This window comes from Gallinula chloropus (assembly GCF_964237585.1).
Source record: "Gallinula chloropus genome assembly, chromosome: 5".
Taxonomy (NCBI): Eukaryota; Metazoa; Chordata; class Aves; order Gruiformes; family Rallidae; genus Gallinula; species Gallinula chloropus.
In genome coordinates, this window is record NC_140090.1 from 78,944,902 (window position 1) to 78,972,094 (window position 27,193).

Below are 27,193 nucleotides of genomic sequence, written 5' to 3' on the forward strand. Positions count from 1 at the left end.
CATTGCTCAGTGTCCTAATGGGTTCTTAAGTTCTTGTAATCATACATGAAACAAAATATGTTGCCATAATATGAAACCATAAACTTTTTTGTGCTTTCTCATTACCAGAAATAAAGTGAAAAGCAAGTTATGCATGTAGGATCCAGCAAAAGTCATAAAGCTTTAACAAATGATGTAAGTATATGCTTCATTTTAAGCATGTACTTAAGCACACAACATCAACAGAAGTCGATGGTTTAATGATTTGCTCTGCAGGGTCTCTTTCCAGCAGAGCCATGGTGGGCAGTAATGTGGAGATGCTACCAGACACACACTCAGCAAACCAGAAACTCATCAACCTACCCTGCCAGCCTGAGGGTTGTGTGACGTGCCATTGTCACCTGTTCTCATGGCAGAGATGTCCAGCTGGTGGCCGCAGGATCCTGGGGCTATTTTCAAATTCTCTGCTTGGTAGATCTTGTGTTCACTTGTAGCACCTTCTAATGGCTCCAGAATGTAGCTTTTGTTCTCAAATACAATAATTCCCCTGTTACAGAAGAGAACAGGGTAAGATGCATAGTTTCAAGAACTAATGTATGCTTGCCTACAACAAAGTTACAACAGGTTTTAATAATGATGGAGTACGAAAAAGCAAAGCACTGATTTATAATGGCACAGTCTGGTGGAGCAGGAAACTTCAAAGCTATATATTTGTCACTGCAGCACACTATACTTTAAAAGAACCAACGGCTCAAAGAAATTTCTCCCCTTCTGAAGTGCTGTACCACAGAGCAAAGTTTTATGTGTGTTTTATGTGTCTTCCAGCCTCCCTGTACTGCATTGCCATTGCTGAGCCGAGTCACGATGCCTGTGCTTCTTCTGAGGACCCATGGCAAACAGTAACAAACAAAATCGTGGTGAAGTGGTTTTGTAAGACCAGGTACAGAGTAAAAGTATTCATTGTGATCTGCAACATACCTTTTAAACCAAACACTGATGCAAGCAGCAATTCTGCCACATGTAAGATGTGTTGTGGTACCAAAATGGGTTATTAAATACTGCACGGTGGGGCAGCAGAATGAAGCTCAGGTACATTAACCAGTGGATTCCTGTTAAACAGATTTTACTACCCATAATAAGAATTTTTACAGCAATACTACCTACTCTCTGGGAATCTCAAAGCTTTTCCATCACTGAAAGCACTCTTGCTGCATTCCTGGCAGCTATGGTAGACGAAGAGGAAAGAGGAGGTTAGGAAGAGATACAACACCTTACTCCATGGGTTTATGGTATACCATAGGATGGGCAGCCAACTGCGGGCTTCGTGTGCTGCCTCCTGACCAAAACCTGCTCTCTCTGGATACTCCTGCCAACTCACCAAGTTGAAGCCCTGCTTGGGTTCTTCTTCTGTGTCCTGCTTAATTATTCTGACCTGCCTCAGTAAAGCAGCGTTGTAATGTTCTGTGCCAAACTTACAAGTGTCTAACTTGCATCCTGGGCACATACTGCCAATCACCCAGGCGGGCCCTAGGTAATTCCTGCAGCAAGCCAGACATCAGATTTTGCTGGGTAACTTGGTGACCCAAGACAGACACCCCTCAAAACCCCTCTCTCTCTTCTAAACAAGGGAGGTGCATTTGGTTATGGGGTATTGCGAGCATTCACCAATTAGACACTACACTGAACAGTGCACTGCATTACTAATTTCTTCCCTATCTTTAAATTACAAAGGCATTAATCCCTAAGCACCAGCAAAACACCAGCAGTAATAATTACCATCAACATACCTGGAATTCCTATGGAACTTTTAATTGGGCAGTTCCTCAATTCCTCCCCTAAACTGCTTTATATTATCTCTATATACTTTTATACAGCTGCCTTTTTGGTGTATAGGAAGTGTCAGCTTTTTTTCATTTCTGTCTGTATTGCAACAAAGGTAAGATGCTAGAGACTAACACATGTGCCTAGACAACTCTTTTAAAGAAAGCTAAAAAAAAAAGACAAGGAAAAAGAGGAAAGATCCAGACACAGGGTAAAGACACCATAAAGAGTGATTAAAAATAATAAGAAAAGTTATTAGGCAAAAGCTGTCCTAGTTATTCTATTCTTAGCAAGACACGATGAAGAAATTCAAAGTCTTTGGCCTCCTAACCAGTTAACTGAACTTTTCATTCCAAGCTGTTTTGCTAGAAAACATTATTAACATCAGTTCAACCAAGCCAACAGATGACCTTTTTACTCTTAACTGGAACAGCTAGAAGGCCAAGACAGAAAAAAACCCCAGCAACATAACAGAAAAACAGGCCTGGAAACCCATGACATTAAAATGGCTGTGGAACAGCGTGTTGCAGGAGCCTGCTTTGCTGAGCTGAACCAAGAATGGGGTCTGACAATCCATTTGTAGCTTCTTTAGCACCCCTGGCAAATCAGGTAAGATATATTATTTACCCATTGCACAGGCATGCTGTGTATGCTGGAGCACAGCTGGAAAAACAGGACTGATTTATCACAGCAACCCTTGGAGCTACAGCTAGGATAGACTATAGCATGCATGACACACGAGAGACCTCCGAGCAGGTCACCCCATGAGCTGAGTAACCTTACACCCAGCAGTTCGCAATTACTTTTAGATCTGCCTCCTTCCTTGAAGAATTTAGGAAACTAGGACAACATATTCCCTTTAGTCTGATAATCAGCAACTCTGTTATCAGGACAATCAAACAAGGGTTGTTGTCTTTCCCGTGTGCAATTAATCATTTAATTTTGGAGGCAGCTGGAAACCACCAGTGGAGGCAGAAGTCCATTAGTCATGGTTTGAAATGGGCCAGCCTGACCATCTCTCCCTGTACTGTCAAATAAAACCCAACAGAAAGCCCCTAAGGGTTTTATTTTTAATGTTAAACTTTATCCCATTTAGAACATTAACTTTAAAAAAAATACAGACTTAAATAATTTTCAAAGCCAACATCTTGGTGTCAAGAGTTCATAGCCAAAGCATGCCACATCAAAGCCAGGTTTCCAACCTACCCCTCATATATCCAGCTACTGTCTAAAGTAATTACATAACCATTTCTTTATACCTCATTTTCTTTAGCTGCAGAGGACAAATGATCAGACACCAGAGTGATTAATTTTGTCTCCTGCCAAGCACACCGGAACCAGGGCAGTCGATCCAACTTGCCACTGGGAAGCCAATCCCAACCAGCAGCCCGAGCCTCTACGAACAGTTCCACCATTATATATGTTAAAAAAGAAAAATCTGCAGATTCTGCATGAAGGAAACTATACATTTCATTTAATGCCCACTTATCCTTTGAGTACTGCCTACGGGATATCAGCACCTGGCCTGCCACCATCTGTAATAAGATAATGAATATCAAATATGAATTATCTTGGCCAAGTCTCTGGTTTTGACTAATTTTCTTTTTTTCTACAGCTTGCACTTTCCCCCCATCGATCAGTGCCAAGCACAGCACCTTAAAAATGTACCTAGTCAAAAGCTACAGTTTCTTTCCTTTCTTGGTGTGGATGAACAGTATCTACCAGTCATTCGGTGCAAAGAATTTGATGCAAATAAAATAAATCCAGAACTACCCTTCCCTTCCAAATTTTTTCAGGTGTTTCAAAGCACCATTTCTGTGTCTACCTCTTGACTGTGGTTCTCCCACACTCCTGAGTCAGCTCTGTGCTCCCCAAAGAACAAGATGGTGCAACTTTTCCATTTCTTGGGAAGCATTAACGTTAAATCATGCCATGCTTTTCCCTTATGGCACACGGGAGGTATGTGGGACTACTCATCCCCAACCACATATTATACAAGGAACCCAAAAGGGGTTTTGGTGACTCTGGGGGTGCTCAAGCAGTGGCTGCTCTTTAAGGACAACTTCTACTGTGGGATTTCTACCATTACCTCTATGAGGCAGAAGACTACCAGAATTCCCAAGTTTATTAATATTTGGGGAAAATACAATATAAATTACACTTTTTTTGGTCTTCAAGTATCTAATTCATGGCATCTGTCTTTCACCCAGTCCCAAATCATAGCGATGCTGGGAAGTCAGAAAGATGCTCTTGCAAAAGAGGTGGACAGGGAAGACCAGAGAGAATTCAACCCCTGTCTAAAACTATCAGACTGTCCTTTTCATCACTGGTAGCAGAGAGGGAGGGAATAAAAAATCTATACCATACAGCATGTCCAGACATCAGCTCACAGGCTCGAAGCCAACTGGAAGCAGCTTCACTGTGGTCTTGAGCCTGAGCTAATATTTTACTCTACCTCTCAACAGGGTTTGAACCCCACTCATGCCTGGTGGTCAGCACTAAATAAACCACATCCACATTGCTGCTAATCACCTCTAAATGAGAAAGGTATTTGCCTACTATATGCCATATGGACACACAGGGATATATGTGTGCATATGAGATGGCCTATGGTGGGACAACTTCCCCCACCCCAAAGCAAAAGTTATTAAAACATAATTTAAATAATTAATTTGTTATTAATTGCTGTTTAACTTGCCAGGAATCTCTCAATTAGGGAAGTGTAATTTGATGGAATAATTCCCCTATTTAAATAATTGATAAAGTAAAACACGATTATTTTTTCTCTTAAAAACCAAAACAATCCCTAATGCATGGCCAGTCATATTTCATAAATCAACAGGCTCTAGGAAATCTCAAAATATAAATGGGATTTTTCTTTTCCAACTTGTCAGCAGAAGCAAAGGCCCTGCCAACATAAACCATCAATGCATACTTGTCTGAGAAATTGTGATGCTGAAGCAAAACTTGGCTAGGACAGCATTATGTGAAACTGTGATATATTATTCTGCTGTACTATACGGGGAAAGTTAAGTAAATCAATAAATCTGATATCTGTGAATGCAATTAAACATTTGGTTTTAATGAAGCTCAAAGCTATACTTATTTCTAAACAATAATAATAAAAAGCTCTATTACCGCTGGAAAGGAATTTAGATGCTTTCAGTTTGTGAGAAATTAATTAGACTGCAGAGGGCTGTCATGTTTACACACCACATACATAAAGTCTGTCTCTGCCCACAGGCACGGGGAAAGGCTGCACAGTGCTCGTCTGCCACCTAAAAACCTACAGGACCTTGATTTTAGGATTAATGCTACACCTTCTAAAGTAAAGGGTCCGATCCCACAGCCATGGCAGTGATTTCAAGGGGAGTTTTAGGTGAATTGGTAACAGAATTGGAGCCTTGTGGCCCTGGGGTGTTGTTCTCAGGATGCTCAGGGTGAGGTACAGCCATTACTCACTGCAGTGCTCCTCAACATTCACGCCTGCAGAGACTGATCTCTAAAAGCAGTGTAGCATCTTTATTTTTCTTATCAGTTCTACCTTCTCAGGACTTTGTATAACAAATCCACAGGCAGGTAAGCAGGCAAACAAACAAAAGAGGAAAAATAATTAAGTACTTTAGTCTGCTTTAATTAGTTGCAGATTAATATTATTGGGATAAACAAACAAGATGATCCATGGATTATTTTTCCAATGGACTACGTGATCTTCAGATTTTTTGAAATGGTTTGGCCACCTTTAATAGACTGGGAAATTAAGACAATGGGAGCTGGACTCCAGAAAAAGAAGTACTCCTGTCTCCACCACTGCCAGCCTGGAACAGGCAATTCACCTCTTTCTGCGTTAGCTCCTTACCTGTAAAATGGGGCAAATTCTACTAACCACAGAGAATAATTATCTACCGATGAAGAGCATCACACAAGACCCAAGTTATGCTGCTATCCTACCATACCACACATCAGGATTCAATTAAATAACAAGCCTGACCCCAATCAACAACGGACAACATCTCAAAGGGAGGTTAAAGCAATAGCATTACTGGTTTAACATCCCGCTGCAGTGGTAGAGGTGTTCTCACACAGACACATCATTAGTCAAATACATTTTATTCCAGCCAGTGCCTTTCATTAACCTGAAAATATATTCTATAGCACAGCCTCTACAATGTTGGCATGCCCAGGGAGTACCGTAGCACACGCTTAATCCTTTCTCAGCTCAAGACACATTTGTCCAGAGTGAATCCATATTGGCCTGCAAATTTGATGCCTGGAATTTAAACAGGGAGTTTCTTGAATGGAAAGTGATAATGCAATTTCATGTTCAGCATTTGGGTCGCAAGGAACGGTAATTGTGTTAGCAGAGAAAGTGTCACATGTGAGCTCAGCTGGGAGGGTGACAAGACAGCCCAAGGAAAGCAGAGAAAAATGAGGAAGGAAAGAGACGTTGGCATCGGTGCTGATTTAGTGAGCGTGTTTGAAGCACTGTGCAGCAAATGGCTTAACAATAACAGGTGGCTTGATAGAAACTTGCACACCACATTAAGGCTCAGAGGATGTTTTCTTCAAGTCACCAAATGCATAAAAATGTTTTTAACTTTAGGTTTTCTGTTGGTTTTGGTGAGTTTTGGGGTTTGTTTGTTTGTTTTTAATGAAGTGCTGTCAGACACAGACTTGACAGAGAAGGGGCAGGCTCAGCCAGGTACAGATCATCCATCACACTTGTCCCAGCAGTAGCAGAGATGTTTGGGGGATTACAGTGTGTCCAGGACAGCGTGCACACAGTTGTCAAAGAACAGAGATAACATTCATCTCAGATCACAGAGGTGATCGTGATCTAGGAGCTGTTTGCCAATTGAACAGACAGAATACAGAAGCTATGAAACCCCTGGAAGCTGAATGCTTTCTAACGTTAAGCTCAAAAGCCTCCAGTAGTTTCATGGTCAGATAATTTACAAACCATGTGAAATGTTTATATGAACTAAAAGCTCTTCAGAAAGCAGGCAGAAAAAGCACACAGCCAAAGCGGTGCTTTTCGCAACTGGGATTTTCTCCTAACTTCTTTTTTGGATGAAATCTCCCCTTCAGTGGGGAAATCATGCTTGAGAAGCCATGAGGAATTTAATTTTTACTTTTTTTTTCTCACTGGTTTCCTACTCCCATTCCTTTTCTTAAATAGTTGATGTCTGGAGTGTTGTATTTAAATCCCCTCTTCAGCTGACTCTGTCTGGGGTGCAGTGAGCTCAGCCAGACTGGTTATAAAATGGATGGCCCTAGTGTTGCCATCCTCTTCTAGCATAACTATGTAATCCCAGTAAAAATGACTGTCTGTTCAGTTCTGGGACCTTATCCCCATCACTAGCATCCTGGAGACAGCATCTTTCAGTCACTGATGAGGTTGGACCACGACTGAATACTTTGGTACATGTGAATGGGCTTATTATCTAGCAGTTAGGTAACTCCAAGGGATTCCTGGGATTTCCAAAAGCACTTTGGTGTCTTAGACAGAAAGGGCTTCCTAGGAGATCTGTATCCTTAAACTACTGTGCCATTTCTGAGAGCACCTCTCGGGCTCCCCCCTGACAGAGAGGTCACTGCAGATGCCTCTGTAGCTGCATGTCCTCCCTGTCAGCATCCCCTGCCAGCCCCTGGACCATGGAGATCGTGCTCTTCTTCAGGCTGCATTTCTGTGTGCATTTGCTAGATCTGCACTTGCAGAGAAAGTAATAGGAGAAAAAAAATCACTGAAGTCTATAGGAACTTATCACAGAAGATGTGTGTGGTGGCTACAGGCCAAAGTTATCTGCTAAAAACTTGAAGAGCCTCCGAGCTAGATAAACAGAAGGGTATTTCCTGAGGACAGGAAGGAAACGACTTGACTTTGTCATACCTTCACCTTCCCACAAGCTTTGACAGTCTAATTGGCTTTCTTATCCAGATGGAAGTGCTGGAAATCCTGATTACCCATTGTTCCCATTTTGTGCATTCAGCATTTACCGTCTTCTCTCCACCACCAGCTCTTCCTCCTCCGGAGGAGCCAGCAGGATACAGATTATGGCATGATTATATTCTCCTCTAACCTGCATTTTAGGTACTTATCAGTGTCAGTCCAACTATTTATGCCATTGTAATCCTATGTGTGGCGAGGCACTCGAATGTTATGTCTGAGAGGACGTAACATAGCTGGAATACGTGAGCGTGTGAGAGCGCCAAATCTACTTCTCACTACATCTCACCCCCTCATAAACCAGTCAAACCTGTCTTAACTTCTGATTTCAAGCTTGATTCTTCCTGTAGCTCATTGTACTTGTATCGTGTTTACAAGCTAATAACTCACTTCAGATCATCAGCCACGTGGCTGCACTGTAAGCAAGAGCTTGATAGTTGCAGTACTTCAGAGCAAGGTCGCTCCAGCTCAGCACCTTGTCTCTGGCCCTGGTCAGCAGATGATACTTAGGTATAAGATTTAAGAACATAGCAAGAACACCTCAGTTGGTACCCCCAACTCTGACAGCATGATTGTTAGGGACATCTTTGGGTTTGACAGCCTGGGAGAGGCTCCCTCAGCTCCCCTTCCCAAATTGTCTCATCTTTTTTTGAAGCTACTTTTTCACATTGACACCCACCTGTGACAGGGAGTGCCACAGCTTGGTTATGCAGTGAATAAAAACCTCCTTTCTTTTGCTCTAAAGTTTCATTTGATGTCTTCTAATTTCAGGGTTATGAAAAATATTCAGTAAATGTCCCCTCTTTAGCATGACATTCAACCTCGTTTCATCATACCCCTTTTCTCCGTCATCTCCTTTCAAAAGTGACAAATCCTAGTCTATTTTCTCTCCTTGGATAAAAGCTGTTCCATACCTTTGATCATAATTTTTGCCCTTCTCTGTACCTTTTCAGGGTATAATGCTTCCCTTTTCTGAGATGGGGACGGGGATGGGAAAACAAGAACTGCATGCAGAATTCAAGATGTGAGTGCACTATGGATTTATAAAGTGGTAATGAGGGTTTTTTGTTCTATCCTCTATTTCTGTCTCAGTAATTCCTATGATCCTTTCCACTGCTTTGACTACCGCTGAGCACTCAGGCTTCAGAGCACGCTAAAATGTGGAACCTATTCTTTGTGGACTGGTTTCATGCCTTTTAATGAACTCTCCTAATCTGGGGGAAAAAGACACAGTCCCTACCTATCCACACGTGGAACAATGCCCGAGGTACCGAGGTCTAGTAGGAGTGGGAGGATATTAGTGCTCTGAGATTTCACTGAGCTAACAGCTTGCACTTCCTTTCATTAGATGTTTTTCAGGCACTTAAACTTTAGCCCCAACGCAACAGCCGCGTGAGGTAGGTAAGAATCATGAAATGAATTTAACAGATGGAGAAACTGAGACAGGGAGATTTGTCCGTTTCACTTAGAGACTGTCAGGAAGCCAGGAACAGACTGAGAGCGAGACCAGTCTTTCCTTTCGCCGGCTGCTGTAAGTGAAACGGCTGCCCCAGGGACTGTCCTCTCCAGGGCTCCATGGCCACATCATGTCTTACATCTTTAGTCCTGCAGCTTGCAGTCTTTATCATGCCATGGACAAACAAGAATCACCACTCCAACAAGTCGGTGGGCAAGTACACCATCCCATCCCTAACTATTATTTAAGGTCTAACACCAGTCAAGTTGCCAGCAAAGCCAGCCATGAAGTGGTTTTGAACTGTCCTATTTCTCCTCAGGTTATTTCAGACTGGATCACATGCAGTAAGTCACAGAATCCGAGAATGCTTTGGGTTGGAAAGGACCTTAGAAGGTCATAGAGTCCAACGACCTTCAGTGAGCAAGGACATCTTCAACTAGTTCAATCACCCAGATTCACGACAACAACATTCAGCTGGCAGAACTACAGTGACCAGTGGGCCTGATTCTGGAAGGTGCTTAGTGCTCTCAGGACCTCAGTGCAGTTACTTGGGATTTCCCCCTCCCTGACCCTTCACTCCTAACCAGTTTTAATGAGAAAGCCTGGAGGGTGCAAGGAGCTGACAGTGCATTATGAAACCTTTCAACCAGACGTCGCTAGATCAAGCACAGGCAATGACTGGGAGTTGTACGCCGTTGGCTGTCAGGCTGTGAAGTGAGTTTTGTGGAGTAAGTCAACAGGCACCCTTATCACACACTGCCCTCCTCATGGACACCCTCCTGACTGACCACAGCAGTGAACACAGCAGCTAAACAGGCATGGATTCTGAGATACAGCCTTAGCTGCTCTCCTGCTAGAGCAAAACACGTCGGCAGGGAAACTTAGGAACTTGTGCTGGAAAAGATGCTGCTACATTTTTCCTGTGGGGAAGGAGTGTAATACTGTCAGCTTGCACTTGGGGGATTTATCCATGATGGTGCCAGATGAGGGGAAAATGTCAGTGCTGGCATCTGTTGACTTGACACATCTGATTTCCTAAAACTGGGAAATTACACTGTGAGTACAACAACTGTAAAAGGGAGCACATTAGAGAAGGAAGAAAAGGCATTTAGTGTGCAGAAGATGAATTTATTTTGAGTCTTCTTCCATTCTGAGGTAGCTCTGGAACAGGACATGAGTGCAGACCCTGTGTCACCCTGCAGCCCCTGCAGCAATGCTTCAACTAAAACACCAACCACCCTGCCTTGTATTTTTACAGACTGTGGGGATGGCTGCGGAACTCAGGCTGCCACGATCCATGCGAGGAGTTAATTAAACTGTGGAAGGCAGCAGACACATACCAAAGCACCCATAAAACCCCTCTCCATGTGGGAATGAGCCACAGGAATCCAATCCTTGGAAGGAAAGGGGTCCCTCAGGCAGGGAGAGGGGTCCCAGTAGCAAAATGTTTGCTGCTGTCTGTCCCAGAGCTCCATCAGAAAAGCCTGGATAATACCCCGATTGCACAAAATGCAAAATCAAGGGAAAAAAGACTCCAGCTACTCATGCTGTTTGTAGATAAATTAAACAAACCCAGAAAAGGTTGAGACAGCTGGAAATTTGACAGGAAAACTGGGTTTTCCAGGGAGAACACCAGAGCCAATTTACAGTTAATTACTGTGATTTGGAACAGCTCTGTGAGTAAATACCAGCCTCTGATTGTCCAAGTAAGGAAGATAATTGTTTCCTGAACTGTGTCCACTGTGTATTTATATGTTGTCAGCCTGTTCCTTCCTCAAACTCAGAAGAGATTCAGTTTTCAGCAACATGGATGTGCTATTCTGTTAACAAGTAGCTACAATCCTAATGCTGAGCATCATACCTGCTGTGAACGCCATTCATAGGGCTCCTCAGCCACATTTACCTGTTTTATCCCACAAACTCTCCTAACAATGAGGCTGAGGGACGGTGCCCGAATTTGGAGCTGAAAAGCATCCTGCTATCACTTGGTGAACCAGCTTTGAGGACAAGGGGGACTGGAAGGTCACCAGGCACTGCCAGCCCAAAAATGTGCCAAGCACTGCACTGCTGTAAAAGGGTACAGACAAGGACAGGCAGCAAGAGAGAAGGGACATCATGGAAACCCTCCAAAGTGTATTATCTATTTCTTTTTTGGTTGGTTGTGGGTTTTGGGTTTTTTTTTTGTTTCAGAGCAACTAGATGGAAAATGTTTTGTAGAGAGATTGTACCAAGATGTGAAAAACAGGTATGGATACACTCATTAAAAGGCAAACCAAAAACTCAACTAGGATGGTTTCTTAAGGAGCTCAAATGTTACTGAAATATTGGCTCACCTGAGTCCAGAGCAGGTACTGAGACTGACTGAGGAGTCGGGGTACCCTTGCACATTGCCATGGTAATAGCAGTGACCCTGTGTGCAAAAAAAAAGAGAAAATATTTCAGAAGTCAGAAAGACTCTTTGCTCTCTAGTTTTCTCATGGTTTTGCATCCCCTTTATTTCAAAGCCATGGTCATTCTCAGGCCATGGCAGAGAACCCTTCGTGCCCCACTAAATATTCGCCGTACTTAACAGTTCCAATGGAAAATGGGAAGTCCAAGGGAGAACTTGGGTGCTTCTTAAACTCCAAAGCATGGGAGAGGGGTTTGGTTTGGGTTTTTTTGTTGTGTTGTGCTTTTTAAAGAGGGTCAGTGGTGTTTAAATTGCACGACTGACCACCTTTTCCTGTGGTATTTTATTTAAAGGTATAATATGGAATGTTTTATAAAATTAATCAGATGAACAACTCCACTGGCACATTTTACTACTTTCTATAAACCCACACTTTTATTTAAGGTCATTTACATCTATGTATGTCTGCAGGAAGTAGCGATGTATAAAAAGGCAGTATAAAAAAGCCAATTTCAACCCTACAGTTTGAAAAAAAATATTCACTGAGCAAATGAAGGGGAAGGGAAAGAGGTTGGAAAGGAAACCTTTTATTGAATTACCCAACCGAGTGGCTGCGTGTTATTAAGAACAACCAGGAATAAGAGGGTCTCCTATTTGGAGAGGCAACAATCCAATTTCATTTTGCGGCTGGGTTATTGTATTTCCTTAATAACCCACAACAGAGATACTTTCTCAGCCCATACGCATATCTGTCTGGAATCAAGGTTAATTTTATTGTTGACTAAAGGTTATATTACACTCCCAATTACGTTGACTGGCTGGAAAGTGCTGGTTGTGTCACGTCCAGCTCTTCTTCTCTCGTGGCTCCTTTGAATGCCACCTGGAAACTGAACACGCTGCTGCGAAAGGTTCCTCTCCTATTAGCACCAAGGAAAGTTATCACTCACGCTTCAACCTGTCATCTCACTGTGCCTTTTTATTGCTCGCTTCATTCCCATCCATCTAGCTGCATTAATTAACCTTTTCAGTGTTGGGGCATGGCTTTCACTTACAGAGCGTCACACAGCAGCCTGCTAAAGACCACCTTGATTCCGTTAAAGAGAGCGATAGCTATGAATATGCTGGGCAAGAAGGAGGAATTCAGGTATGAATTTTTGGGAAATGAGGTTATACCATGAAAAAATACTTGTTTAGAGCATTTGTATTTCCAACATGAGCAACTGAACCCAGAACAGCAACATCTAACTTTCTATACACAAACCTCAATAGCTTTCCTCGGTGACAGAAATGACAGAAACAGGGTAATAGCATTTTACTCTTGGATATTTTTATCATCAGTACTCATAAAGAATCACTAGCTCAATAACAAGGAAAAAGCCACAGTTAAAGGGAGGAAGCCACAGACTGAAGTCTGGGGGGATGATTGCTTCAGTCACAACTGCTATGGATGTCAATGTTTTCAGCACACTTGTACTATTTCACTTGATTTTAGTATTATCAGTTACATGGGTAAGACAGAAGAAAAGACAACACTCCTCCTCGGCACTGGCTCCTGACAGTGACCCTGAAACACTCTAAACCCAAAGATAAAGCAGGTTTATTCTTGTCAGTTAAAGTCTAAGGCAGAGGTGCAGTTCAGAGCTCTTAAGAGGCTGGTGGCCGGGGTTTAGCACCACCCGTGTTAAGCACAGTCCTCAGTGAAACAGGGAGGGCAAGCTGCTATCTCACCCCACACAGGCTGCTGCTCTTGCAGTCTTTATCAAAGAGCGATTTGTGGCAAAGGGCCTGATTTCTTTCCCTCTCCACACACAACTTGTCATTTTATTAACTTTGAGCTCCTTGTTGTGGCCCATTTCACAACTTCTCTGAGATCCCCACACTGTATGATGCCCAAGTTCAATACCGAAAATGTAAACTTATCAGACCATGGCCTGCACTTGGACTAGTAGAAAATTGATTTCTAGCTCAGTAACTCCACTGAACTGCAGGATTGTTATCTTTTTTTTTCTCCTATCCACTCTTCTTATTCCTGTAAATTAGTATATTAAATGGACGACCCCCTAAAAACAAATAATTACCGTGCCTGGTTTGTCACACTTGTAACAGCACTCTGTGCTTGCTTGAGGTCATTTAATAAATACCAGCTTTTGACAACCATGAATTATAAACCAGAAAACTAATTGGGCACTGACTCATGTGCTAGAGGAACTCCCTACGTGACAGCCCCACGAACCTGCCGCCTTGGTCTGACCTCTGAGCTGAATTTGACTAAGCAACTTCTCAACGGGAAATTGGATTTGGTTTTCCAACTGCAGGCTATATTGATGTCCCCAGTAAAGAAGAGACATAAGAATAATATCACAGAGACTTATCTCTTTTAAACCATATTGCAGTGTTTAATAAAAAATGAATTCACTGGTCTAAAAAAGAAATAATTTAGGCAGCAAAGTGTACTGTCAGTATTAATCATGACTTACTGCTGTTAGGAAAACTGATATATTTTTTCCTGCCTAGCTATCGTTAGCTGTACACATATTTATGTTAACATAGATTCATCTGTTGAAAACTTACGTGCTCCATTTCTTTCCTTTTACTTCCTTTTAGGAGTCTGCACAGCCATCCTGTTTCTAAAATAAATTACTATTTTCTACTAAGCAGATTTGGAAGGAGATAGAAGCATCCAGCAAGAAAAAAGAAAGCACTGAAAGTCTGCAAAATGATTGGGAAGTCTGGGGCTATAATGAAGATGCTTTTGCAGAAGTAAGATGTTATGCATGGAAATAATGCTGTTCCCTGATACCAACAAAGCCCTTTATGGAGAGGAACTCAAAGCACGATGCCTCTTCTGACAGCATCAATAAATAAGTAACGTAACATAACAAATACTTTATAGGACTTAGGGAGATAAAAGACAAACTTTGTAATTAAAATCGCTTGCTGCATTGTTTCTAATTAAGGCGTTCATACTGCCAGAGGACAAAAGCATTACTGGCTTAAAGCACATTTTATTTATAGAAGGCAGGTTTTAACTGCTGATTTTAATGAGGAGCATATTACCTGTAGTTATCTCTCTATATATAACCATAAATACATACACATGTGGAGGTGTTCAAGGCCAGGTTGGATGTGGCCCTGGGCAACCTTGTGTAGCTCCAGGGCTGGAGGTTGGTGTCCCTGCCTGTGGCAGGGGGGTTGGAACTATGTGACCCTTGGGGTCCCTTCCAACCCATGACATTCTATGATTCTATGATATGTGTGTGTGTGTATACGCATACATGTGTAGGTGTATGTGCGTATATATATATAAATATATGTGTGAAAGTATACCCATAAGAGTCTTACAGTCTGGTTTAAAAAATGAAAACCCAACCCAAATGAAAACTCTCCCAAGCCCCAGCCATGGCTTCCCCAACGCAGAAAGGCACCCAAGACTTCAAAACCTCTGACGTGGAGCTTCAGCACTATGGAAATCAGATATTTAGGGCTTTCTTCCTAACCAAACCAAGACTTTCTCCCATAAGTGATCACCAATAGCTGCATTTATTACAAAATTCTAATGGGTATATTTCCAATAAGCTGAATGCATCTCACAGATTTTAAAAGTCACCTAGTGAAAGCCCCACAGCTTGACTTTTAAAGTCTCTCTCTACAAATTCACGTGGAGGATCACAGCAGTCAAAAAGGTACCGAAGGCAACAATGAGAAAAGATCACACATCTAGCTGTTTCATCCCATGGCTCAGGGCCTGGCAGAGAGGACTCTGGGTTTTAATGATGAAACATCATCTACCCACGAAACGCCAACCTTACCGTGTAATTGCGTGCGAGAACCACATCAGTGCCGTCTCTCAAATAATGTGTCTCTGTGAAGCTGCTGGCTAATAGGCCCCTGAAAAATACAGAGCACATGGAATATTAAGGCCACATCACCTTGGCTTTGTCCTTTAGTGGTTTCGTGTAAGGCAGTGATCAAAGCTGAGCGCTAATGACACAGTGACTACTGGGACAAATAGACCTCCAAATACTGACGTGGCAGGACATGGACACGTCCTTTGTTAACTGTGAAAAGCCTGTGAGTTCCTATGCTGCTTTCTCTTCCAAATGAGGATGCCAGCACACCTCAGTATTGACTCCGCCGTGCAATTTTCAACAGATTTTACGTTAATCTGAAATCTTGGCAATTGGAAGAGCTCTAAGCAATGATGTGGTTTGCAAAAGGAAAAAAAAAAAAAAATCCCTCTGTTATTTATTTTATTATATAATGTGTTGCATTTGGCCAGGGAAGTGATGGTGCCCCTGTACTCGGCATTGGCGAGGCCCCACCTCGAGTGCTGTGTCCAGTTCTGGGCCCCTCACTACAAGGACATCGAGGCCCTGGAGCATGTCCAGAGAAGGACAACCAGGCTGGGGAAGGGGCTGGAGGGCAAATCCTCTGAGGAGCAGCTGAGGGAGCTGGGGGTGTTCAGCCTGGAGAAGAGGAGGCTGAGGGGAGACCTTATCATCACCTACACTGACCTGAAGGGAGGTTGTATAGAGGTGGGGGTTGGTTTCTTCACCCAAGCAACAGGTGATAGGATGAGAGGAAATGGCCTCAAGCTGCACCAGGGCAGGGTCAGATTAGACATTAGGAAAAAAGGTTCTTCACTGAAAGGGTTGTTGGGAAGTGGAACAGGCTGCCCAGGGAGGGGATTGAGTCACCGACCCTGGATGTGTTTAACAGACGGGTAGATGAGGTGCTCAGGGATCTGGTTTAGCACAGGACAGGAACGGTTGGACTCGATCTCAAAGGTCTTTTCCAACCTTGTGATGCTGTGATTCAACAGCAAGTGACCAACCAAAGACTAGTCTTGCTCTGATAAATGAGACAAAGTTCTTCCACTGACACTCAAGGAAAAGTTACAAGAACGTTACAGAAGTTAGAGTACTGGATTCATTCTGATCATCTGAAAAGAATATTCATGAACAGAAATGGAACAACTTGAAATGATGTATCAGAAGACAGAGAAGGATCATGTCTGTATTGCAACATTTTGTTCTCATTTGCTCCTGCTTTTACATAAAAAATTATGACTTACAATTACTGTTTTCTGGGAATATCCAGAGGGGCATAGTAAACTCAGAATACAGAAAATAGTATCTGCCTTTTTGAAGACGGAAATAAAGTCTTATATTGATCTGTTTTTCACCTCCTTATTTAAAGAACATTTCTAACAAGGCCAGAAGGATGAAGACATATTCACATTTACCCCTAACATAGGTATTAAGCTGCAGACCTCAATATAAACATGCTTGAGTTTTGACAAACACTCTAGTGAAATGTGAAAGCAGATGACAAGAAACCAAAGACAAATGCCACTGTCACCTCCAAAAAGTGGAGAGTTTGGACTATTGAAAATCCTAGGCACAATATTTCACCATTTTCTGCTCCACATCAAAGATGTGTTTCTCCCTTCAGGTGTTCATGTGAACAAATTGGGCCCTTTCTTTGGTTTAAAGCTGGCTAATGATTCACTCTTGCTTATGCAGTAGTATGAACTAATATACAGTCTGGGTGCACATCTCTTGCACTTTGTATAAACATTAAAACCAGAACATGAAAAAACAGATCTAATTTTCATGACTGCCTTATTTGCATCACATTAATATGCAGTCATTATCAGGACCTGGTTGCACTAGAAACTGTACATTAGAGAAAAAAACATCTTTAAGAGCTTCTATCTTAAGGTAGAATAAAAAAACCCCAACCAACCACTGAATGAAACAAGATTTTTAAAAAAAAGGGAAAGAAAAAACCTGAAGGAAATGGCACCATAAAAACTGGAGACAGCAAAGCCCCAATGCAAGGACTACTCAGGCATGGAGCAGGGATGCCCAGCCTATGGGATGCATTAGCATATTAATAGATACTGAATGTAAAACCTCTCTACAGCGTTTGCTGGGTTGTACTGGAACTGCTCTGCACCTCAGCCAAGCACCACACCTAGAGCAGGATTTGGCTGCTCAACCCAGCATCAGCACTGATTTAGATACTCTGTATATTCCACCAACCAGCCCCGTGAGCACACCTCAGACACCTTGGATGGCACTTACACCTATGTTTATCTCACTCCTTGTGCCTGCACCCTCTGGAAGGCCCAGCTGAAACAAAGCATGCTGTAGCTATGTACCCCACTCTCTCCATCCTTGGGGGTGTTCAAGGCCAGGTTGGATGGGGCCCTGGGCAACCTTGTGTAGCTCCAGGCCTGGAGGTTGGTGGCCCTGCCTGTGGCAGGGGGGTTGGAACTCTGTGATCCTTGGGGTCCCTTCCAACCCAGACCAGTCTATGATTCTATGATTATCACAAAGAGTACCTGCTTTCCTAATTATCTTTAGTATTTATATAAAACCACTGCCAAGTACTGAGCTTAGCAGGCGCTCACTATCTTTGGAAAGGCGAAAGGTAAGATCCCACAGCTCTTGAAGCTAACAGAGTTCTGCTGTGAGAATCTGGAGATGAGATTTCATATAGGATACCAGAGCGATTTTTATTTAATGAGACCAAATAGAGGCAAGGGATAGGGTAACAGATGCAGCATAAGGGCAAAGTGGTTGAGCAACATACTCTCTTTGTGCTCTGCTATTTCCAACGTGTTTGAGAGCAGCAATGATAAAGGTGACCTTTCTGCTTCTGCTCATTCTACCCTCAAGCACAGATTGAGAAAGGATTTCACAGATTCTCAGATTCTGATCCCAGAAGGGAGCACTGTGATCAGCAGCCTGACCTGCCACAACACATAGGTCACGAATTCATCTCCTGGTACATTGACTGTGATGGAACCAGACCCATTTTCTTATGGTATAGAGCCCTTGTCTGGATCTCCTGTCATGAAGAAGCTATCGCAGGCCTGGCAGGTTTTTATCAGTTAATTATGCTCAACATAAAGCCCCTGAATTTTGTGTCTAGCTTGACCATGTCATCAGGTTCCAACCACAGGATCTCATTCCCTTACATCAGTGCTTAATTTTCATTTGAGTCTCTCACGGGCAGCTCTACTTACTAAAGTGAGGAAGCATCCCAGGTAAACAAATTCCCAGTGTAGATGTCATCAATCCCCTATCAGGATGAAAGTTTGGATGTCTACCCTTGTGAAAATACCAGATAAACACAAGAATTCTCAATGTGAGCAGCAGTACCCAGGGACAGCAAGTCACATAAAGGTATTTCTTGAAAGACTATGAAAACAAAGTGTAACAAGCATTCCAATTCCACAACTTCCCTTGCCAGTTATGGCAATAATGTTTAACATACCAAACAATGAATAAAACATACGTATCTAGTTGGTAATTTAATTACCTCCCCCCCCAAAAAAAAGATATACAATGTAATGGGTTGACTTACATTCCTGTTTGTGACCTGCAGTAGGGGAGATTAATAGAGGAAAGTAAATTAATTTAGATGGCAAGCTACTTAACCTAATTGGATCAATGTAATTCTGAAAGAGCAGGGATCAAAATAACATTAATATATCATAGTGCAATTCATCACCATGTCTGGAGTTTCAACTGTTGTCAGCTGCAATGCTCAGCAGTACCAGATGATTATCAATTTTTGCACTGCTTGAAGAGGAAACAAATGCTGTAGAGAACTGCATCAACTGCTGGATATGATTTAAAAACATCAGCTGAAGTGACACCACAACTTTGTCACTTATTCTCTGAAGAGAATTGCAAAAGCGCGGTTCTTGAGTTAAATCACTTACGTACTTAGTCGCTGTGTTTGTCAGCCCTATGGATTTTTTTTCACATTTCCCAGAGCCAAATTAACAAGAAGAAGCTTTGATGGCCCAGAAGGATGAGTTTTATCCCTCCTGACCTATGACAGACACAGCTCAGGCTTCCTCATCCCTGCGAATCAGCAGGAAGCTCACCTGTCAGATTTGCTGAAACATTTTCAGGTGCTAAGCAGCTCCCACTAACCTAAGCCTCAGGGAATATGATGAACGTTATTTAAACTCCTAACCCTCACCTTCCCACCTCCCCCCCTTCCCTGCAGCGTGAAGTAAGGGTGAGGGAGCCCTGGGACAGGCTGCCCAGGGGGTGTGGAGTCTCCTTCTCTGGAGAGATTCCAGCCCCGTCTGGACACCGACCTGTGTGCCCTGTCCTAGGGACCCTGCTTTGGCAGGGGGTTGGACCTGATGATCTCTGGAGGTCCCTTCCAACCCCTAAGATTCTGTGATTGGTTGGGGGGATGTGTGGGGAAATGCCCTGTTTTAAAGACATCAGATTCTTAACTCAGCCCATTTAATGGCAGGGATGGTAATTTAACACACTGCCTCTCACTTGCAAATGAGACAATCCCTCTCCACTCTCCAGACACCAATATATTATTTCAAAAGGTTATAATGATATTTCATCACCCAGGGAGAGTCAGAAAGACAAGAGCTGCAGAAGTCAGAGGAGGAAAAAAAAATCCAGGGGATCATAGAGATGGCCTCCCTGGAAGCCAAGTATGCTGTAGATCAAATTAGGTTCTGTCTCACTGAGCTCCCAGTGTCAGAAGCAATGCTGAGCCCACCACTTTCTAAGGGAGATTACTTTGCATTCCAACAGATGTTACTGTCACCATGCATTTCCTGATATCCAGCCTTCGCTAGGTTTTCCTACTTACACATCCTTGGCTAGCTGAAACAATTGCTCTTCCTTCCTGGTACATGTATCATCATTCAGATAGGTACAGATTATTATCAAATTTCCCTTTAACTGTGCACTTGCCAAAGAATATCATATCAGACTATAAAACCCAACAAGAGAATCACAGACTGGTCTGGGTTGGAAGGGACCCCAAGGATCAGAGAGTTCCAACCCCCTTGGACTTTGCAGGCTGGTGCTACTCAGGAAAAAGCATTATCTGAGTAGGAGAAGACACCAGGGTTTCCCTTGGTGATACAGGAGAAACTGGTAGCCAAAAGCCTTGGGAGACAACCTCTAACAGCACACAGGCTTGTTTTTCAATCTGTCTTTTAGGATGAAATCTTGGCTGCCCTCCCTGTTCCAGTTCACCCCCTGCAATATGGATACAAGGAGGAAGACAATAACATTGCTACCCATCAAAATGCATCTACAAGTCTTTCCAAGCTGCTCTATGAGACTGATGAGACACTCAGCAACTGATATTCAACAGCCCTGCTTGAAAGCCAAACAATATGATGCCTGGATAACCTGTAGTGCATTTCTCCTACATCCTGGGTGGTGTGTGGGCAACTGTTCCACATCTCAGAAGGACCATGCCCTGCTCTGGCATGACATGGAGCATACAACTTGATCTTTGCTTTGGCAGGGAATCAAGGCTGGTGGAAGAGACCCAAGTTTTTACAATAACAAATCCCTGCTCCTGCCAGTGCTGTCTGATTGTTAGTGCTAGTGAGCAAGCAGGGACTGGGGCTTCTTCTCTTGGGCAAGGACTCTGTGGCACATGGCCCAAACCCAGCCAGCAGTCCCAGGGATGTAGCATGATCTTCCTATTGCCATCAAGCATTAACTAGGACTTTGAGACAGGGTAGCATAAAGCAGGAACATTAGACTGAGCTAAAATCCCAGGCCTGAAGTAGAAACACCATAAAGAGTTTCCAATATAGAATGGTCTGGGTTGGAAGGGACCCCAAGGATCACAGAGCTCCAACCCCCTGCCACAGGCAGGGCTACCAACCTCCAGGCCTGGAGCTACACAAGGTTGCCCAGGGCCCCATCCAACCTGGCCTTGAACACCCCCAGGGATGGGGCACCCACCCTCTCTCTGGGCAGCCTGTTCCAGCCCCTCACCACTCTCTCTGCAAAGAACTTCCCCCTAGTATCTCATCTAAACCTTCCTTCCTTTAGCTTTAATCCATCACCCTTGTCCTGCCATTGTCTATCCTTTGAACAAGCTGCTTCCCCTCCTGTTTCTCTCCTCCCTTCAGGTACTGGAAGGCTTCAGTGAGGTCCCCCCACAGCCTTCTCTTCTCCAGGCTGACCCAGCCCAGCTCCCTCAGCCTCTCTCCGTAGGGGAGCTGCTCCAGCCCTCTGATCATCTTCATGGCCTCCTCTGAACCCTCTCCAACAGCCCCACATCTTCCTTATACTGGGGCCCAACTCTGGACACAGGACTCCAGCTGGGGCCTCATGAGGGCAGAACAGAGAGGGACAATCCCCTCCTTGTCGCATAGTTGTAGGGGTTGGAAGGGACCTCCAGAGATCATTGGGTCCAACCCCCTGCCAAAGCAGGGTCCCTAGGACAGGTCACACAGGTCGGTGTCCAGATGGGGCTGGAATCTCTCCAGAGAAGGAGACTCCACACCCTCTGGGCAGCCTGTCCCAGGGCTCCCTCACCCTCACTGGGAAGTTCTTCCAAATATTGGTGCAGAACTTCCTACACTCCAACTTGAGCCCATCGCCCCTTGTCCTGTCCCCACAGACACTGAGAAGAGGCTGCCCATTTCCCCCTGTGTCCCACACTTCAGATATTGATAACCATTGATCAGATGCCCTCCCAGTCTTCTTTTCTCCAGGCTGAACAGCCCCAGTTCACTCAGCCTTTCCTCGTAGAGGAGATGCTTCAGCCCTTAATTTTCTTCGTAGCCCTCACTGGACTCTCTCTAGGAGTTCCCTGCCTTTTCTACACCAGGGAGCCCAGAACCGGATACAGCTGAACAATAGTTCCTATTGCTTCACTTGCTGTATTGCTGCACAGGGATATCCATAAGAATAAACAAGTCTGTTACGCCTTCTCTCTCTGCGATGGTGGTCTCAGTGCAGGTACCTCCTTGTATTCACAAAGGTGATATTCACAGGGGTGTTTTTCAATCCTTCTTTCTCATTACAATATAATAAATGAGCAAAGCACGGGTAATGAGTTTCCTGTGCTCAGACACCGAACATCATTCTTTTCACAGAACCACCACATCTTCTTTAAGCCACTTTCCTTCCCTTTTCTTAATTATCTTAAGTGATTGGAAATGCTTTTGGACATTTTCCCATTGAACGTCTCCACTTTATAATATCCTATCTACTACACTCCAGCGTGCTGCCATAGAGGGACTGCAATGTCATCATCGAAGAACCTGAGAGATTGAATTCACAGAGCTCAATTAGCACAACAATTCGGAGGGAAGGAGGGGAGCAAAACAAAACTATAACAGCCAGGAAATCAACCAAGCATCCAAAGCTTCAGTATTAACTCCGTGGTAGTAGCCTCTGGCCTATTTCACTGAGTCTGTAAATAGATGAATTGAGTTGATCTTAAGCTACTTTTGAAGAATATGTCTCTCTGCTTCTACCCATTTCATTTGGTGCAGAAATTCATTCAATCCCAAGTCACAGAATCAATCACACAGAATCACAGAACTGTAGGGCTTGTAAGGGACCTCCAGAGATCATCAAGTCCAATCCCCCTGCCAAAGCAGTTTCCTTAGGACAGGGCGCACAGGGAGGTCTTCAGACAGGTCTGGAATATCTCCAGAGAAGGAGACTCCACAAGCCCCCTGGGCAGCCTATTCTACTGGACTCCATGCTTAAAATCCACCCCCATCCCCTGGTATGAGTGGAACAGTATGCGGCACAAAGAGCAAAATTTCAGGAACACCAAAAGGAAGAGCCACACTCTGAGTTGTCCCTGGACAGTGTGTTGAAACACTGGCACTCTCGTTGATAGCCACTCTCTGGTACGGGTAGATAGGGAGGCAAGAGGAGCAAGTACACCTTTTAAAGCCTACAAGTATTCAGAACTAGTCATCTCATGAGGTTGCAGCATAGAGAAAACTGAAGAACAGAATAAGCAAGCAAAGCTAAACAACTAAGGGAGAATGCCCCCTCCCTAGCTGGCAATCACTGAACGATTGAGAGATTTCTCATTTCCTGACTGCTTGGAAAATAAACAACAAACCTCACGTCCCCAAACTTCAATAGAAGAAGACTGAAATGAAATCAAGCATGCCAAGCCAGCCTCCCATGCTGCTTCAGCCTCACACCCTGCTTCCATCACTCCTGGTAATGCTTACAGCAAACATTTACTTGCCAAAACTGTAGCTTTTTTTTTTTTTAATTCTTATTTTTCATTCCAATTCCAAAACATTAATGAAGAGACTACTGCCAACCAGTGCTGCGGTGAAAGAACCTTCTCCCTTGGAAGAAGATAAACAACACGTTTTCCCACCAAGCAGATAGGTAAAAACCAAGTTCTCTTTTTTTAAATGGCTTAAGCTTAGCCAAAACCCTCAGGGTAGTTGTAACAGGACAGCATTAGGTACCTTGCACCTCAGATGGTCCGTAAGGGAAGAAGCAACCCACAAGGCACGTGTGGGGGAATGAAAGACATACCAGCAAGGCTCGCTCTGTCTTTGCTGGGAGACATAGCAAAACTCCAGCAGAAGAAGGAATGGCATCACTGCTGTGAGGTTTGACTGAAACAGCTCATCTCTCACATGCCAAAAGTTAAATCCAGAGCTGGTTTCCCAGCATCCCACCCACGTTAACCACAATCGTGTTCTGACTTGGGTTTTCACCAGCCAACTCCAATATTCCAGGGCAGCATTTGACAGTTTTCAGCATCTCTCTCACAGAACAGTCCTAGGAGAGCTCCTTGTGAGGAATATTTTATACCACCTCCTTGAACTTCTCTGTGTAGTGGAATAATAGAAATCATGTTATCGGTTCAGCTGAGCAGCATGCCATGAAAAGCAAACACCTTCAGCACAGGCTCCAGAATAACACTGGCCACAAATTGGTTTTGGGTAGGGAGAGCCAGCAGTGCTTATGGGCTAACTGGGTTTTGTTGGAAAAACACAATTCTGCACATTCAGGCTGACTGCTTGAGAGACACTTTGCTGTGTGAGATACAGTAAGTAGTTTTAACTGAGAATAATGGAGGTGGTGGTGAAACCCTGAAACAACGTGCCAAAAGCTGATGTGTTATACTGGGAATCATAGAATGGTCTGGGTTGGAAGGGACCCCAAGGGTCACAGAGCTCCAACCCCCTGTCACAGGCAGGGACACCAACCTCCAGGCCTGGAGCTACACAAGGTTGCCCAGGGCCCCATCCAGCCTGTTCTTAAACACCCCCAGGGATGGGGCACCCACCCCCTCTCTGGGCAGCCTGTTCCAGCCCCTCACCACTCTCTCTGTAAAAAACTTCCCCCTGATATCTAATTTAAACCTTCTTTCCTTTAGCTTTAATCCTGGGCAACCAAGGGGCACTGGGCAACCTTGTGTAGCTCCAGGCCTGGAGGTTGGTGGCCCTGCTTGTGGCAGGGGGTTGTAACTGTGATCCTTGGGGTCCCTTCCAACCCAGAGCATTCTATGATTCTATAATTCTAAGAAAACATTGAGATGTTTCAGAAGCTAAGTACATATATCACAAGTGGCAGACATAATATTTTAATGCTTTCTTTTCCAACACTACAGCACTGCTTTTCATTAAACGAATTCTTTATAGTCCCTGTAACACTTCTAGGCTGGCATATTTTCATTAAATAGTAAGTTTGGAGATACTGGGCTGGAAAGCTGTCAAAGTCTGTTTGAAATGTTTCATTCAATTAAATAAGTCATTTGTAGTGGAGTAAAATTATGCTGCTGAACAGATATCAAATTGTCTAACTGTACTTTCATCTGAACGTTTCCAGACTTGTACAGAATTCCATTTAAAACATCCAAGGAAGCTTAGTCTTCACATGGAAAATGTATAAACATCAAAATTTAAGAAATCACAATGAAAAATCAGAACTTATTAAAATATAACTAGCAAAATGTAAATAGCACTGTGGGATTACCAGGGGTTATATGCAAGCATCTCCAATACTGTTTGAAAGCCAGGCTCTTACATTAAAGAAAAGGCACCGTGCCTTGGTTTATTCTAAGGCTCAATAACCAATAATCACATCCTCTCCCTATCTTATTCCTGCTTTTGAGCATGTGCCTGTAGGTTTGCCTTTGCATTTTTAAGTCAAATTAAGTTGTCCTGCCATTTCTGCCAGCTTGTTGAAACATAAAATAGTGGTTTTGTTTTATTGAAGCCACAATTCTTCCTTGCCACAAGAACGAGCCATTTGCTCTAAGTAGGCTGTACTCCTGTTTTACTTGCACAACACCATTGACTTTTATGCCTTTGTTTTGCCCTACACCTCACTGTCTCTCTCACAATCTGTTTTAAAATTCTGGATGAAGAGGGCAGAGATGTGTATGGACACTTGTGCAAAATCAGTGTTTAAGTCTCAAGCCTACAAATCAGTACAACACGCTCTGTTTAAAACTAAGCAGGTGAAAAGCCCTAAGACTGTCTGCAGGTTGTCAGGCCAAAGGTCCACCTGGTCCTATATCCTGTCTCCAACAGTGGCCAACACTACAGATATAACTCGTGGAGAGGAGAAACGTGATGTTTCCCTGAAATCCCGCTTCCCCTCTGCCTCCAAACCCTTTATAAGCCAGGGACAAATGCAGAGAGGAGACTGAGATTTAATGAGAGCTCTCAAGGGTGTTCTCCCTCTCCCCTGACACTCTTCCTTCCCAACTAACGCAGGGACTTCCATGAAGATTGTTAATTTGGTAACACAAGACTTACTTAGACAACACGTTCAGGCTAACAGCAGCAATCACAGCGTGGCGTGCTCGGAAGGCTGCTCCTGTGGAAGCCAAAGGGTAAGGCTTTGACACAGGTTTACTGGGACAGAAAGACAGGCAGTAAGACACCCAGTGTCTCAGTACCCCCTACGCTTCTGTTCGGAGGCTGACTGAACGCTCGCGTGGCTGGCAGGTGTGTAGGGTTACTCTTACTACCGTGAGCAAAGCTGAATGGGAACACTGACTCCTGTCAAGGTTCCTCTGATCCAGCAAAAATACAGTCACCCCCTGGTGTTGCCAACAGCATCATCTCTTACGTGAAGCTGGAACCACACACATTCTAAACCACTTCTGAAAGTAGCACATCACTCAGGGGCGAGGATGGTGGGCTGCTCCCACCCTGTGCAGACTGCCTCAGCCCCCGCCGCTGGCATACGGCACTTTGGGTGCCTTGGGAAGCTGGGAGGGATTTGCCCAGTACGTTAGTCTATACTCTCAAAGGATGATGGTTCATTTGCAAACTACCCCTGCTTCAACTTACGACTTGAAAATGGGATAGGGTGATTTGGGTGCTTGCAGAACATAAGCGTGGGCCTGAGGTATCAAGCAGTAAGAGAGTTTCCAGGATGGAGACATGAGAGAGAAAGGATGAGGCTTGAAATAAATATTCCTTCTTCCTTTCCTCTTTCTTACCTATTAATTACATTCCCACATTCCTTGCCTTTTACCTTAGCCATTCTTCATCATCCTTCCACTCCCTCTCCTTTTCCACACATTATCCATAGGTCTCCCTTCACCACCTCTACATACCCACGTTCACTATCACAGTGCTGACTAGAAGACACATTTTCCTTGGTAAGAAGACACAAAAAAAAGCAACACAACCACATCAATGCTCTTCTTCAACAAACCTTAGATCCAGGGGTACCACAACAGGGTGCATGAGGCTGGCGACTGCCAGGGTATCAGGATACCAGCTCCACAACATGACTTCAGTGAGGCCTCTAATGGACACAACACAGATCATCATCCCTGT

At 43.8% G+C, this 27,193-nt stretch overlaps 1 protein-coding gene across 2 annotated transcripts in view; it reads right to left on the reverse strand.

Moving 5' to 3' along the window:
- The window catches only part of ADAM12 (ADAM metallopeptidase domain 12), a gene marked incomplete at its 3' end in the record, with an annotated part of 190,540 nt that overhangs the window by 65,346 nt on the left and 98,001 nt on the right, over nt 1-27,193 (reverse strand). For both annotated transcript variants that reach the window (XM_084264940.1, XM_084264939.1), the window contains exons 4-6: nt 15,402-15,480; nt 11,537-11,613; nt 343-526 (exon numbers count right to left, since the gene is read on the reverse strand). In XM_084264940.1, the coding sequence (XP_084121066.1) occupies nt 343-526; nt 11,537-11,613; nt 15,402-15,480 (340 nt within the window). The remainder of the gene's footprint in view (nt 1-342; nt 527-11,536; nt 11,614-15,401; nt 15,481-27,193) is intronic.